The following is a 16,905-nucleotide window of genomic DNA, read 5'->3' as shown; positions in this document are numbered from 1 at the left end:
ATGTATGCCATATATATAGATGCCGCAGTCTATAAGCAGAAGCTATTGTCTTTTCCTCTTGGGAGAGCCCTGCAAATCTCATGCAGAACCTTCATGGACATAATGAATACATTACTATAACAACTTCAGTTAACAGATTTCCAAACCCAGGACAGATTAGATATGGCCAAGTGAGGGGCAGGGGATGTTAGGCAGCAGGGAAGTACATTGATCTACTAACAGAAGACGCCAAAAATTCTTTTTAAATCTGTAGCGACCAAGGCTTACATAGTGTTTGGGTAGATCGCGTTGTATAGTAAAACCCTAAGGTAAAGACATGGCTAGTGTAATAATATGTGTTCATTAACAATTCCTGAATCAAGAAACAGTTAAATTTATTCTACTCTGCCAAACAAGACTAGTAAGGAATAAATTTTTCAAAAGATTTGCATCAAACTAAAAATGTAAACTTCAGTTATGTGAAAAATTCACATTTGGAAGCATCAGAATGATATTGTATAAAAGGGATAATGCAAGTAGTAAACTTTTTCTATATTTTTTTATTTTTTATGTGGTAGTACCAGTTTGATTCTTGGACTTCTAGGAACTTCATACTCGGAACCAGGAACCAGGCGCCAAGAGTGAGTCAAAGAAAATACCAAAAAAGTAATGCTTTTTACTTTATCATAGATTTTTTTTTTTAACTGGATTATATTTGCTTTACACTGCTGTGTCAGTTTTTGCTGTACAGCAAAGTGAATCAGCTGTACATATATGTATATCCCCTCTTTTTTGGATTTCCTTCCCATTTAGGTCACCACAGAGCACCAAGTAGAGTTCCCTGTGCTATACAGTAGGTTTTCATTAATTATCTGTTTTATACGTAATAGTGTATATATGTCAGTCCCAATCTCCCAATTCATCCCACCTCCTGCCCTTTGCCCTTGGTATCCATATGTTTGTTCTCTACATCTGTGTCTCTGTTAATGCTTTGCAAATAAGATGATCTTTACCGTTTTTCCAGAGTCCACATATATGTGTTAATATACGAGATTTGTTTTTCTCTTTCTGACTTCACTCTGTATGAGAGTCTAGGTCCATCAACATCTCTGCAAATGACACAATTTCGTTCCTTTTATGGCTGAGTAATATTCCATTGTATATATGTACCACATCTTCTTTATCCATTCCTCTGTTGATGGACATTTAGGTTGCTTCCATGTCCTGGTTATTGTAAATAGTGCTGCAGTGAACATTGCGGGTGCATGTATCTTTTTGAATTATGGTTTTCTCTGGGTATATGACAAGTAATGTGATTGCTGGGTCATATGGTAGTACTATTTTTAGTTTTTTAATGAACCTCTATACTGTTCTGCATAGTGGCTGTATGAATTTCCATTCCCACAAACAGTGTAAGAGGGTTCCCTTTTCTCCACACCCTCTCCAGCATTTATTGTTTGTAGATTTTTTGAAGATTACCATTCTGACTAGTGTGAGGTGATACCTCATTATAGTTTTGATTTGCATTATTAGAAATAGTGATGGTGAGCATCTTTTCACTTGTTTGTTGGCCAACTGTATGTCTTCTTTGGAGAAATGTCTATTTAGGTCTTCTGCCCATTTTTTGATTCGGTTGTTTGTTTTTTTGATACTGAGCTACATGAGCTGTTTGTATATTTTGGAGATTAATCCTTTGTCAGTTGCTTCATTTGCAAATATTTTCTCCCATTCTGAGGGTTGTCTTTTCATCTTGTTTACGGTTTCCTTTGCTATGCAAAAGCTTTTAAGTTTCATTAGGTTCCACTGGTTTATTTTTGTTTTTATTTTCATTACTCTAGGAGGTGGGTCAAAAAAGATCTTGCTGCAGTTTATGTCAGAATATCATAGATTGTTGACATAAAACCACTGGTGTAATAAGTTAGGAAAGTTGAAGCAGTGCTCAGCACAACACTAAATATAATAAGGTATAGTTCACGATGCTGTTCATGGTAAAGTCAAGATATCAAGAAAAAAAGATGGCATAGCTTGTTTATTTTTATTTAAAATTTCAGATGCTTAAAGAGTGCAGACTTCAGGTATGTACAAGAAATAAATACTTTATTCTTCAATACATCTGAATTACATATTATTGTATTTACTGCCCAAGCAATAATGTTTGATTCACACACAACCAACTTGTAATTGTGTAGCAGGATTTTTAAGGCATGTATTCTGTTCTTCTAAGGGTTGCTGATTAGTGTACGTCTTAGGCTGTGTTCTTCTCTGAAGCAGGTGGCAATGAAATAATTTATTTTTGGGTACCTGAGAGTGATTTCAAGTGCAAATAGTAAGAGAGAAACACAGAGCAAGGGAGGAAGGAAGATGGTACAAACCTTCGTTTTTGTCTAAGGTAATAGTTTGGCAACTGCAGGAGAATTTCTCCTGGAGGAAAATGTTCCAATTAATAGGGTTTCTAGATTACAGAATTTTAATAATCAAGTTTTCATGTATAAAAAGAAAGAAATCAGTATGCTGTTTATAGTACTTTAGCCCAGAAAAGCAAGTTATGCATGCATATACATATATATAACAGCTTTTTTACAATAAGGATTTGATTTAGCAAATGAGTTAGCAAATTACATATTTTGTATTAGACTGTACTGACATAAAATCTATTCTCTTTAAATAGAAAAGGTATTTTCCTGATAAATCATGCATCACTATGCTGCCCACAGTTAAATACAGATACTCAAGCCTTAAGTACATTGTACATTCTCTTACGAAGTCAACCAGGAAAATTGGGTGATAGTCAAGCGGAATTTTCACATGCGCTTATGATATTTGAAATGTTCCATAAAAACAATATTTTTACCACAGTAAAACTTTTTTCAAGGAAACAGTAGCTGTGTTTCCAGTTAACAGTATAATTGTGGCACTGTTTAAAATTTTTGTTCAGTGGAAACGTAATCCACAGGGTTTTGTGTTTCCTATATGTATTTTAATAAAATTAAGTACATGTATATAGATAAAATATATGCTATGTGTAACATTTTAGCTATATATCACTATAACATTAGGATTGGATTAGGAAGTTCAAACTTCAGCATAAAACTATTTTGTTTTTAAAGCTGCTGAAAGAAAGACTGCAAGAAATACAGATAGGCCTAAAAATACACACATACCCTAAAATTCTGTATAAAAGATTTGTACCAATAGTTTCCATAAAACTACATTTTTATCTAGCCCTTCTACTTCTGGAAATTAATTTGCTTCAGGACTTAATGATAGCAATGACTAATAGGCTTGTATTTTGAGTCTCCACTCATTGGACAAATACTGAGGGTCTATTTGGTACCAGGCACTAATCCATGTGTCAGACCAAGAAGAAGACAAAAAACCCTATCCTCTGCCCTCACAGAGTTCACACATAGATTTGAAAGTGGTAAGGGCAACGGGGACAAGTAGGCTAAACGTGAAGAGTGCTGGGGCTGCGATTGTAATTAGGGGGGTCAGGAAGCCTCCCTGAACTGATGTCTGAGTAAAACTGGAAGTGAGGAAGCAAACCTTGCCGATCAGTATCTGAGAGGAAGCTGGGGGAAGAGGAATCAGCAAAAAGGATGAGCCCTACGCCTGACTGGACCACAGCTAACGCACAATAGTCTAGAGGGGCCAAAAACGAGGAGAGCAGGAGAGAGGTAAGAGGTGGCGGTGCATCCTTGCCATGGAGATAAAGGCCTGCTCATAACGCAGAGTGTTGAGCAGCCTGGTAAAAGCAAAGCCGTGTGACACAGAGATCACCAACTGGGAGGCTGAGGAGTGTGGGCTTGATTCCTGGTTCTGCCACTTCCTACACAACCTTGGGCAAATTATCTAACTACCACTTCTGCATCCTCTTTTTCTCATTTCCAAAATGGGAATAATACCTTGTAGGTGTCTTAAGAGGATCAAATAAGGTAACTCTCAAGCCTCTGACACAATAGTATTTAATAGATAGAAGTTATTGTTATCATAACTCAACCCAAAAGGGGGCAGGGAGGATGGAATAGTTCCCAGTTGGACCAATCTTGAAATGCTTTGGGTACCAATATGTTGAAAAGTTAATGCTCAATATCCCATTTTAAAAAAGAGAAATTTCAGTGAGAATTTCTTGATTCAACTGTACATTTTTTCTCACACTGCCTATGAGCTAGTTTCTATCTCAGATTTATATGATGGTCATCTTTTCCCAATGCTAAGCAAAATTAAAGTTTCAAATCTTAGTTACTTTCTAATTTTTTAAAATTAATTTTATTTATTTATTTTTGGCTGTGTTGGGTCTTCGTTGCTGTGTGTGAGCTTTCTCTGGTTGTGGCGAGCAGGGGTTACTCTTCGTTGTGGTGTGCAGGCTTCTCATTGCGGTGGCTTCTCCTGTTGCAGAGCACAGGCTCTAGGCACGCAGGCTTCAGTAGTTGTGGCACGCGGGCTTTAGTAGTTGTGGCTCGTGGGCTCTAGAGCGCAGGCTCAGTAGTTGTGGCACACAGGCTTAAGTTGCTCTGTGGCATGTGGGATCTTCCCGGACCAGGGCTCGAATCCGTGTGCCCTGCGTTGGTAGGCGGATTCTTAACCACTGCGCCACCAGAGAAGCCCAGTTATTTTCTAATTTTAAAATGTTAATTTCAACTACTTGCCTACCTAAGTGATAGCAGACAACCAAATGAGTGAACTAAGAAGTAAACCAAACGGTGAAAAACAGAAACATCGCCCATCTGCTGTTCAAAAACTTTTATTTTGTTGTTAACGTGTGGAAAACTTTCTATATCTAAAATCATCCCCTGTGTTTAGAGATACACTTAAATAAACAAAATGAAACTGAGCTTACAGGGCAAAAGTACTCCTATGTTTTTAGTTCCCTGTTAAATTGCAACCATGAAAAAAAAACAATGTGCATTTTGGTGTCCAAACCTTTTCTTATCCTAGACAACTTTCTCTCAGACTTGGTTCAGAAAAGAATAGGATGCTCTGCATTTATGAGCTCTAAGCTATCTTCACTTAGCTTTTCAGATTCTTTGTGGAATAAGATAAGATATAAACAAATAAATTGTTCAGACTGGCTTCGTGCCCTGCCAGGCTCAGAGGCACCTCCGCTGGCTGCTGCCCTCCACTTCCAGCACCTCTTCCATGTCACTATCTTAACTGGGCTTCAGATCCTGTTCTTAACTCTGACTTGCCCCTTTCATTCCCAAGCTAACCTGTAGAGATGCTTTTTCCAATCAGCCAGTCCATTTAGCACATATTGTGTGCCACCAGGTTCAGGCGTAAGGGATGCTCTTCCTCTTTTCTGTATTAATCCTGCCTCCTTCCATCTCTCCCTTGGCTAGATTTCTAGAGCACCTCGAAATCCCCTTCCCCGACTCCTAGGATGGGCTGGCCAGCACTTGCAGAGATGGGAGTGCAGTAAGCCCTCATCCGCAGGGAGCAGCCAAGGCTCAGATCATGTTGGGCCACAGGTTAAGATGAACAAGTCTCGAGTCAGAATCAGAGAGCCAAGAAGTCAGACCCTGGGAGCTAAGATCAGACAAAAGCAAATTACAGGGAAGAGGAGGAAATTAAACTTGAGCAGTTGTCTCCCACACTCATTCTTTGAAGCATACCTTTCTAGACGGTTGGCTTGACTCAAATTGTGTTATTTATTATCTTGCTATGAAATGTGGTTTAATAAATATTTTACTGATAGCAGTATTATTTTTGAGATGTGGAAGCCATAATAAGGTTATATTTTCTGCTGGTAAAATTGTTCCTAGCTTGTATAATTTTATGTTGGAATTAAATACATCAGTAATTCATGGTTCTAAAGGGCATCATGGTTTTGAAATGTTTGGTCACCCTAACATGTTTGGAAAACCACTGTTGAGGAAAATAGTATAAAGGCAAAGGGCAAGCTAACTGAAAAAAGATTCCAACTCAATTCAGCAATGTTGTAAATGGTTACGACTTTAACTGTCTTATGTCTTTGAAGCTTTTATGTTAGCTTATTCTTTGTCAAATATATATATGTATGTGAAATATGTGTGTGTGTGTGCATGTTTGGTGAAGCATCATATACATTTCTAATTGCTGTTTGTAAGTCAGAATTAAATTATAAGTTACTATGGTTTTGTATTATAGTCGCTTCCTCTCATTTTCTATAATTATATGGACAGAAAGGTAATATTGTTAGAAAATTATACCCTATTCTAATGATGATATATAACCTTTAATTCTCATTTTTATGGAATAAATCATGACTAGAACAGGGTTATGGGTCCTATGAAAAGAACCTCAGTTCTTCATTTATTTTCTTGTTTGTTTTGTTCTTCAAAATCCAGGGGATGTCAATTTGTATTAAAAGTCAGTGTAAGCAGTGATCTTTTTTTTTTTTCTTTTTTTGCGGTACGCGGGCCTCTCACCGCCGCGGCCTCTCCCGTTGCGGAGCACAGGCTCCGGACGCACAGGCTCAGGGGCCATGGCTCACGCCCCCAGCCACTCCGTGGCATGTGAGATCTTCCCGGACCGGGGCACGAACCCGCGTCCCCTGCATCGGCAGGCAGACTGTCAACCACTGCGCCACCAGGGAAGCCCGCAGTGATCACTTTTTAACATATAGAAATATTGAATCAGTATCTTGGGCACACAGAACTAACATAGTGTTGTAGGTCAATTATGCGTCAAAAAAATACATCAAACAAACTAATAAAAGAAGGAAAAAAAGAACAGTCTAGTAAGTATGTCCACCCATTCCATAAGTAACTAGGAGTACTTTTATTCTTATGTCCAATTGTAAATCCAGACTTTGACATAAAATAGGAAAAGATAAAAGGGTGAACCTTCCTAAAGAATTTTACTGATCATTTTGTAGATCTAAGATTTATTGTTCTGTATTTTTAGGAAAAGTGTTACCTTGTTTACAAAATGTTTTTAAAATATTAATTTTCTTTTAAATAGTATCCTTATTCAAATCCATGATCTTAACAAATTCTTTAAAGAATGAATGCGATGAGAAAAGAGGTAATAATCACCAGAGAATATATTCAAATAAAATATTTGTCTTCAGTTTATACATTTTGTTCTAATAGAAATATTGATCAGATTTATGATTTAAGTATTTATGCCTCTTACTAAATATGTCTTTTAACTCTGGCATTGTTCAGAATACTCTCAAAGTAATTATCTCTAAAAAAAAAACTGTTTTATTTTATTTTTTGTAGGTGAGCTATAACTTGGCCTAAAATACATCAAGCTTGTGAATCCAGAGGACATTGCTTTGTTCTCAAGAATCTACAGCACCCAATCAAAATTTAGACATATTTAGCTATCAGACTAAGAGTTGCCCTGTTCCAAGTTCAGTTCATTCCCTGTAAACAAAAGAATATAACAATAATTATTGTTCCTGATTATTATAGATAGAGATAACAGTCAAAAATTTTAATAACAGGGCTTCCCTCGTGGCGCAGTGGTTGAGAGTCCGCCTGCCGATGCAGGGCACACGGGTTCGTGCCCCGGTCCGGGAAGATCCCACATGCCGCGGAGCAGCTGGGCCCGTGAGCCATGGCCGCTGAGCCTGCGCGTCCAGAGCCTGTGCTCCGCAACGGGAGAGGCCACAACAGTGAGAGGCCCGTGTACCGCAAAAAAAAAAAAAAAAAAAAAATTTTAATAACAGACACAGCACAGCAGCCATCAATCAGAAGGGATTGATTGGAGGGAGGTCCCAGAGCCCCTCCCTGTTTCTGCATCCTATACTCCACACCCCCATCCATCCCTCCAACCCCACCCCCTGGCATTACTCTTTCAGTTGCTAGATCTTGGGGAGGTCATGGGGTGGTAGTAGGGGGATTGGGAACCAGAGTGGCTATTTAGTTTCCAGTATGGCATTATCTCAGCATTTTAATAACCAGTGTGGCTATACTGGCATCCTAGCTGAATGTGAACAGTGGACAGGTAGGTTTATACTCCAAAGTGTGCCATGAAGAGTATTAATGATGTAGCATTTCTTAAAAGAATGCTCCACTGTTACCTCCAGGAATTTCTTCTGTGCTGATAATGTTCCATTTTGCAAGTCTTGTTGCAGATGTATGGGCAGTAATAACGACCACAGACATGCCTCTTGGCAGACCACAAAAGTAAGACAGACCCCAATTGCAGAGATGTTAAAATGTGAAAAAAGTTGCATCACAGAATCAATGAACTACACTTCAAGATATGTTTATTTCCTTTCTGCTTCCATCAATTCCCTCTCTTCCTCAACACCCTGAGCTTGCCAACTGTAGTTTTGTTGCCCATTTCAGGATCAAACTACTGAGATTCACAGGAGATTACTTTATTTGCATTGTCTGTTTACATGGGGAGTTACGGGTTTGGATGGCCACAGGAAAAGAACTGTTAGTGCGCACTGAAAGGATGTTTTATTAATTCTAACCTTTCCCAGCCCAAGTAACCTTGTTGTGTGTCACAGAGAATGCCCTCTCTGTAAGGAGCTGGAATTGCTGGGAAAGCTTTGGGGACTTCTTGGTGCTGGTAGAATTTGGGCATTCTAGGGTATTCTAATCCTTGGAGATTTGGGGATATTACAAATTATATGTGATATTCTATATCCTGGAACAATTCATATTAGGAATATAAATATATATTTATATTAGGAATTCATATTAAGAACATCTATATTTAGGGAGAAAAGCAAGAATGCAAACAATGCTTACTGGTTTAGGAAGAAAGCTTAGCAGCTTTACAATGGGTACATCAGCAATGTAAATAGAAAAGAGAAGGCAGATTTACCTGATATAAACACACTGCTCTCCTCCTCAAATCTCCCTCCACTAACTAAGTAGCACCTATGAAAGGGCTTTGTAAACTGTTGAGCACTAGACAAATGTGTGCGCTGCCTCCACGGGGGGAGGGATCACGAATCCTCATTTAATTTCTACCTGTGCCCAACTCTGAGCACTTTCTCTAAGCTTTCTCCTCATTTCTGATTTCAAAGAAAGGTTTAACAAGCAGGAATAGAAATAATAATGTGTTTGATACGATGTAGGAGATATTCAGAAATAATTGTGTTTATACTCCCTACAACTTAACTCATATTCTTTTGTAGAATTTATTTAATCTCTAAATCCTCTTCCTTCTCTGGAACTAGTGCTCCAGAAATAAAACTTCTTTTCTGTTCTCTTAATTAATTAAATTAATTCATCTCTTTTTACACATTTATTTTTCTCTTCTCCCTTCAGAGGCTCTAACCCTTTCCTTGACTAAAATTTTTTGGGTTACAGAAGTCCTTCCCTTGTTGGCATTTTATTTTGAAGTGCTTATTTCAATTCAACAAATATTCGAACGGTAGTATTGCAGGAGGGTCTGTGTTAGATGCTGCAGGGGGTAAAATAAATAAATGGCACAGTCCCTGACAGCACCTGCCTTCAAAGGGCTTTGTTGCTAATAAGGAAAAATAAGAAAGCTGCACAAATAACTATAATGCAAGGTAGAGTACATCATACAGGTACAGGAAGAGATTACACTGTAGACTGGTGAGGATTTCCTCTCCAGAGTCCTGTGATCCTTGTTGCTTGCTTGCTTCTGTCAGTCATTACAAGTACACCTCAGAATTGTCTAAATGTTACAAAATTATTCTTTCCTGCAAATCTGTTGGTTTTCTATTACATTTCCCCCTCTATCTCCTAAATTCATGCTTAGACTCTGCAAAGATGCTTTAGGTTGTTTTTTTGTTGTTGTTATTTATTATTATTATTTTTTTAATCAAAACCAGCAGTGGTAAGAAACTGTAGCTTAACTATTGTTGTGTATCTGCTTTGAATGGCCTTGACCTTATGAGTTGACATTCCTGCCTTTGATTTCCATGTCCCTTCACTTGGTATACAACCCTTCTCTGCCCCCACTCTTGACCATGGCACATACCTGATGGCCTCAACAGTGGCACCCCATTATATTTGTCCTTTACCCACTTGTTTCTGTCTTGATATCTCTGGAAATCCAGACAGTAAAATCCCTCAAATCACATAGTTTTCTCAGTTTTACCCTGTTTTTCTTTTTCTCCTTCCAAAATCTCAAGTTGGCCTTAATCCAGGCTTCTCCAAGAATAAAGTTCTTTTAATGTTTAGCCACACTTAGGGGGAAAAAAAGTAATAAAGTCTTCATAATTCTTGGGAAATTGTATTAGTGTGAAGAGATACTTCCCATGATGTTATACGTTTATGGGGAATCTGAGAAAAAAACACATCCATACCTTTCTTGGTTGACTACCAAATGGACAGTTTTTACCCTTTTTCTTCACTAGCAGAACCCACATTTTGCTCAGGCTCCTCCTACTGGGCATATCCTTAAAAGGAAGCTGGAGTTGGATCTTGATCTCATTTCCCTTGACAAACCCAAGTTTAGATATGGACATGAGATGGAATACTGGCCAATCAGATGAAAAGGAACATCTTCTGGAGGGCTTCAGAAAGTTTTCTTTACACAAAAATGAAGATGCTGTTTTCTTGCTTCTGGACTTTGTCACCTGCAAGGAGTGCTAGAAAACATGATTGCCACTTAGCATCCATAATAGGAGAATAATTGACTGGTTGGAGACCACAGAAAAGGGAGATGAACAACAGTCTCATCCCAGAGTCCTTGTGTTAACCAACCCATGGCTCTTCTACAACCAGACTTCTTGGGTGAGATTATAAATGTTCTTATTGTAGGCCACTATTACTTGGGTTTTCTGTTAATTGCTGTTAACTGCAGATTTTTGTTCATTACAGATATGAATTACTTCTGAAATACACAATTTTTTAAAAAAGCCCAAAACGGAAGTCAAGATTATATTGTCCTATAGGACATTAAGGAGTATTGTATCTAACCTAGCGACCTTATTTCAATAGTCTTTCTCCACTGCCTGTGAATCTCTTTCTCTGATTCTCCTGGAACCAACTTCACCATTTTGTTGATATCCTCATTAATGAGTTGAAGACATCTTTGACATGTCTTCATTCTATATTTTGAGTTACTATGTGACTTCTTGAAAATTGTACTTAAATAGTAACACTATGATTTAAATTTTTCTGAATTTTAAAGTGGTTTTTCACTTCAATTTAGTTCAACTCTTATTTACAGAATTCCTGTGTCTCTGGGGTAGGAGATGCAAAGGTAGAATATAGGCGTGAGAGGAGAGACTAAGAAGCATTGTAAGGTGTTTACAGTGATTTCCAGGCTTTCTTAGTAACCACTGGGTGCCCCAAGGATTGCTTTGGACCATACAAAACAGCCTTCCAGGAGCCTGTGTTCATTCAAGCGTCTGATGATATAACTAGAAAATCTTATAGGTGGTTATCAGACACAATTGACATCCTAAAAAGAAAAACTGTTAAGGCACCAAATCTTGCTGGATACAACCTATTTATCAATAATCAGTTATGATAATGGATTATTGAGGGCAGCACTCCTTCATAGTTCCTATGGGAAACAAGGGGTTTGAAGTTTTTACTTTGAAATGAACAAATGGAAAGGACTAAAAAAACTTTAGTTTGAGGACTGCCCCTCAAAATTCTGGCTACTTCAGTCTCAACAAATGTCATTAATAGGCCATACTGAAATCCATTTCAACATCACGGAGACTGTTACTAATCTGGAACTTTTCCCCCTTGAGCTTTTACTCTTGGATTGAATAATAATTCTATATATTTTCAGAGCACTTTGCTATTTACAAAGACGTCATGCATTCTTTCATTAGGTGTATTAACATCCCAGTAAGTGGCAGGTGAGGTTCAGAATCAGGATTTTGAATACCTAGATCTTGGATTGCCACAACTAGGAAAGCTGAATTGTAGTGTTGGCTCTTTTCTGGAAAAATTCTAACAGCTACGGGCAAGGTAAATTAAAAGCCCTCGACGCGAGTCCTGAATCCCGGTTCCACCATCTCCTTGTTGCTTAGTCACTTTGTGACTTAGTTTCTTTGCTCATTAAATAAGCTGACCAGTCGAAGCCCTGCCTTTCTAGGTATTAAATAAAATAATCAAGGGGATGGACTTAGCACGGAGCTCAGCACAACCCAGCACTGCTCAAAACACAGCAGTTAATCAATACTGGGTTGCCATTCTCCCTTCCCGGGAGCCCCAAGATGTCCAGTGTGCCAGGGCGTCAGAGGGCAGCGGAGGAGGCCATCGAGTGGCTCATGCCGGTCGAGGGCACGCTCCTCCCCTCCAGAAAGCTGCTCCACTCGGCTCTCACTCCGCCCACAGAGGGCCGGGGCGGGGACGCCGTTTCCCTGGAAACGGGACGCGGCGGCTCAAGACTCGCCAGAGCCCTGGCGCGTTGCGCTCGCATTGCGCGCAGACGCCGGCTGCCAAGTGGGAGCAGGTGTGGGACTAGCGGCCGCGCTCCCGGTGATCGCTGGAGGAGGTGGGCGCCTCTCGGAGCGCGAGTGTGGAGGTGGCCTCGCCTACCCGGAGCTGGGCAGGGGCGCGCGCGTGGAGCCGGCCAGCCCCGCGTCCCCTCAGACGTGCTGGATGGCAGCCCAGGTGGCAGCCCGGGAGGCGGGAGGCTTCCGGGAAGTCCCGACCCTTCGCCTAACCCCGGGCGCCGGCCCGGAGGCGGCGGGCCTAGTGGAGTATGAAGAGGAGGACGAAGACGAGGAGGTGGCGGCGGCCAGGAGAGCGCGGACTTTCGCCCAGGACGCGCGGGTGCGCTTCGTCGGCGGCCGTCTGGAGCAGATGCTGGGGCTCCCGGAGGAGAAATGGAGCCAGCATTTGGAGAGCGAGGACAAGCGGCAGGTCCTGGGGGAGTTTCTGGAGAGCCCCAGCCCCGCCTGCCTTGTGTTCAGCGTCGACGCCTTGGAGCGGCTCGCGGCGTCCCAACAGGTAAGGGGCGACGGGCGAGGGAACCAGGTCACGCCTCCCGCCCAGCCTGACGGACACTTGAGCGGGACAGGCCAGTTGTGCTTCCTTGGGTTCTCTCGGGGCACACATGAGGGCGCTTTAAAAAACTTCAATCAAGTGCCTGCCGAGAGTCCGCAGGGTCCCCCACGTGTGCCCACTCTGCTGTTAAGTGGTTGTTGGTTAGTTTTCTAGAAGGTCAGCCTTTGGGCCTGCTTCACCCGGATAAAGCAGGAAAAGCAGCGCGTCCTTCAGCTGCCTGGGCGTGAGGCGCGAGGTGAGTTCTCTTTGCCAGATAACTTTCCTTTAAATCGCTCTTGTGTCACTCCGGAGCCAAATGTGGTGTTTGGCGGAGCCCAAATAACTTGTCATGGCTCAGTCTGCCTGTCTAGCACACTTCATCCCAACGAATAATACTTAGGACTCCTTTTAAAAAAGAATTGCCCGGAAATCTGCGCTCAGGACAGTTCTCTCTCCCTCTCCCTCCCCACTCCCTTTTCTCTTCCTTTTTTTTTTTTTGTTTTTTTCTTTTACCTTTTTAAATCTAGACTTCTTGTACACTTGAGGGTTAACGTATCACCTACGATCACGGCATTTATACTTAAAGAGTTTGCGAAGACTTTGGAGCAAGATTTACAATTTTGAGATGCCTCACTGTCAGTGTTGTAAAGTGAGGCCATCATCACTAGATGTGGTCGTAATAATGGCGGGGAAATAGGGACCCAAAGAAAGAGAGTAACTGGAGTTAGCCTTAGGGTTTTGTGAGTTCTGAATTGTTTTTGTTTTGCTACTGTCCTAATTTTAAAAGTTTGTCAGTGGAGTGGACAAGAACAGTTTAGTATCACTTAAACAGTCATGATATCTGAAGAAATGACTTGATAGTTATGGAAATGTTAGAATATCTGATTAAACACTGCTTTGAGTATAGAAATACAATTTAACCTCTTGGTCTTTATCTCGGTTTGGCCTACTTCTGAACAAGAAAATGTTACACAAAAGAATAACCTTTGCTAAGATGGAAACATTCTAATTTCTTCCTGTATTTGTTTAATTATGAGACTTTATGGTATATGATGATCCTAATTGACATGCTTTTGAAAGGACATTCCACACCAATAATACTGTGAAATTAACATTATAAAAGAACAAAGAAAATTGTATAAACTTTGCAGAAGAGCAGTGGAGCAATCTTATTTATAAAGGTAGGTAAGATGCCAGGTTTTGTTTCGTATGCTAGCAATCTACTTACAAGTTAGATACAGCAAATCCTGCTTGTTAACATGGAAGCTACATTGTGGACTTAAAAGAATTATGTTACTCTTGTTTCAGATTCCAAGAGATGCAAAACATAAACTTGTTTATATTGCCAAGAAGAGTACTGAAAACATTGGAGTAAATGATTTCTCTCAAACAGTTTTATTTGGAGAGTTACCTGCCTCATCCCTTGGACATGTAACTGCTTTCCTAGACGAGGTACTGGTCTATCCTTAATATTTTAATCTTTCATTTATCTTTATGACACTTGGAATTATTCAGGACAACTGTGGCTATTAAAAAGAGAATTTTTAGAAGCCAGTCATCTCATTAGCCAGGTGGACGGAAAATGATAGTATTTAGACTGTTCCTGAAATGAGCTGTTATTGATGCTAATGTTCAACAGGTGGTTAATTTGCAGGATCCTCCTTTTCCTCTCTTTCTAAATAATGGAAGGAAATTAAAAAGCAGCTTGAATTGAATAGGCTCCTGTACTTAGCTATAGGTATTAAACTTCATATTCAGAGTAGAGACAAATTTACGCTTTGGAAAGGGGTATTATCAGTTTTTCAGATTCCTGTTAGTTTCTAAGTGCACTCATGTTAGATAATGGGAAAGGGTAATGGAAATAATGTATTAGGAATGACTGCCTTAAAATTCCTCTTTCTCTCCCCTTAAGTCAGAGAAATGCTCTCTAAACCTGTGTTACTGGCACTCTAATGTGCATTAGAACCACCTAGGGATTTTGTTAAAGGCAAACTGATAAATTAGGTTTGGAGTAGGGCTGAAATTCTAGATTTCTAACCTGGTGCTGATGCTGTTTGTTCATGAACCAGCTTTGAGGAGCAACCTGCCAAATAACTAGGTTTGAAAGAACCAGAGCAGTGGTTCTCAAACTTTGCTGAACATTTGGACCACCTGGGGAACTAACATGCCTCGGCCCAGGTCACACCTCTTACCAATTAAATTAGAATGTCTGGGGGCGGGTGGGAGCCAGGCTGCAGTAGTTGTTAAAGATCTCCAGGTGACTCTAATGCACCCCAAACTCTGGGAAACACTGGGTTAGTATCGCTAAACCAGATTTCAGTAGCCAAAGCAGTCTTGCCAACGCCAATATTTAACATAGGAATAATTGCCAACATACTTTTTACTAATGATTTGTCAGTCTCCATCTTTCACACCTCTTCTCCTTCCTGAGTCTCTTCTGCTGTCTTCTTGAAAGGAGGTGTTTTCTTGCGATCTCTGGGCTAACTAAAGCTTCTGTCCCCCAACTTCAGTTCTACCTTGGTTTCACTCCTCTTCTGTTGAATTTACATGGTTTTAGTTGATTTCATGGAGTTAACTAGGAAGAGTTTTCTATCTTCAGCACTTGAGACAGTTTTCGGTATGTAGCAGGTGTTCAAGAGATTTTTATTGAACTGAATCTGATGACAGGATTTCACATGGTATGTGAATGACCTTTGGTCCTGTGAATCCAGGCTGCCATCAGCTGGCCTTGGAAGGGCAAGGCAGCACTCTTCATTGGAATTCTCACTCTGTCTGTGTACGGTGACAGAAGATACAAAACCTTTCCCAATTCATCGGAATTTACCTCAATACCAGGGTCTGCACAGCCCTCTGAAAAGTTTAAGTGAAAGAGAGTAAGCTGTCCCTGAGCACATCTATAGAAGGCACAGAACATTCAGAACCTCACGGGTTTAACAGGTTTGGAAGATTCTCATTTATTTAATTATGCTTGAGGATATGAGCATTGGGAGGAAAAAAGTGAGGACATCACGCTCAAGATGTCACTTGGGTTTCTTTATGGACAAGGCTTAAATTCAGAATGAAGGGGCCCTAAGGCAAGACTATAGATTTTTAGATAAAAAAAATGTTCAAGGCTTGTCTTTGCTTAGTATCCACAGTGGCTCACATAATTGGCTAATTAACTGTGGCTTACGATGTTTGAAGGACTCCCAAACTTTTCTCTCCAGGCAAGATCTCTCTTCCAAATTCCAAAAAGCTCCATATGCCTTCCTGACATTCCACTTGGTGTGCAATAGACATTTCATACTTAACATTCCAAGTTGAGCTGATGTTCCCCACCCTGTGCTGTTTGGAATTATTCCCAGAATAATGGATGTGAACTCCATCCTTCCAGATGCCCAAACCAGAAAAACCTCCTAGTCAGCCCTGACTCTTGGCTTTGTCTCACACTTTATATCCATTTTGTCAGGAAATCTTGCAAGTTCTGCCTTCAAACATACCCAGAATCAGTTCCCCTCTCCCCTCCATTGCTACCACCCTGGTCCAGCTCACCATTATCTCTCACCTGTGTTAATACATCAGCCTCTTAATTGGTTTTTCTGCTCCTATATGACTCCCATCTAGAACCTATTCCCAACACAGCAGCTAGAGTGATCCTTGTTGAAACACGAGAAAACATGTCACTTTCTGCTCAGACCCTGCACTGGTTCTCCTTTTACTCAGAGTAAGGGCCCAAGAGCTTATAGCAGTCTAGACTTTGCATTGTTTCTCGCTGTGGATCAACAGTATCAGCATTAGCTGGAAGCTTGTTAAAACTGTAGAATCTCAGGCCCCGCCCCAGAGCCGCTAAATCAGGACCAAGAAGCACAGGTGATTCTTAGGATTGTTAAAGGATGAAAGCATGGGTTCGAATTCTCTGTGACCTCCCCATGACCTCTCAACTCAGTTGCTAACTCATGGCTTCCTTGCATTTCCTTAATTGTCTCAGGCACACAGGTGCCCCAGGGCCTTTGCTCTTGCCATTTCTTCATCTTCCCCAGAATCCACTCAGCCAACCCCTTCATGTCTTGCAAGT

General features: G+C 40.5%; 1 protein-coding gene across 1 annotated transcript in view; it reads left to right on the top strand.

Annotated features, from left to right (window-relative positions):
• The first annotated feature begins 12,306 nt into the window (after positions 1-12,306).
• DNAH11 (dynein axonemal heavy chain 11) overlaps positions 12,307-16,905 on the top strand; it is a 313,588-nt gene continuing 308,989 nt past the window's right edge. Inside the window, 2 exon segments of the mRNA XM_060020402.1 lie at positions 12,307-12,815; positions 14,160-14,303. Of these exon segments, the coding sequence (XP_059876385.1) occupies positions 12,465-12,815; positions 14,160-14,303 (495 nt within the window). The 5' untranslated portion in view covers positions 12,307-12,464.

This window comes from Delphinus delphis, chromosome 9 (assembly GCF_949987515.2).
Source record: "Delphinus delphis chromosome 9, mDelDel1.2, whole genome shotgun sequence".
Lineage (NCBI taxonomy): Eukaryota > Metazoa > Chordata > Mammalia > Artiodactyla > Delphinidae > Delphinus > Delphinus delphis.
The sequence above is the reverse complement of the archived record's forward strand: the minus strand, read 5'-3'. Positions and strand labels throughout refer to the sequence as shown.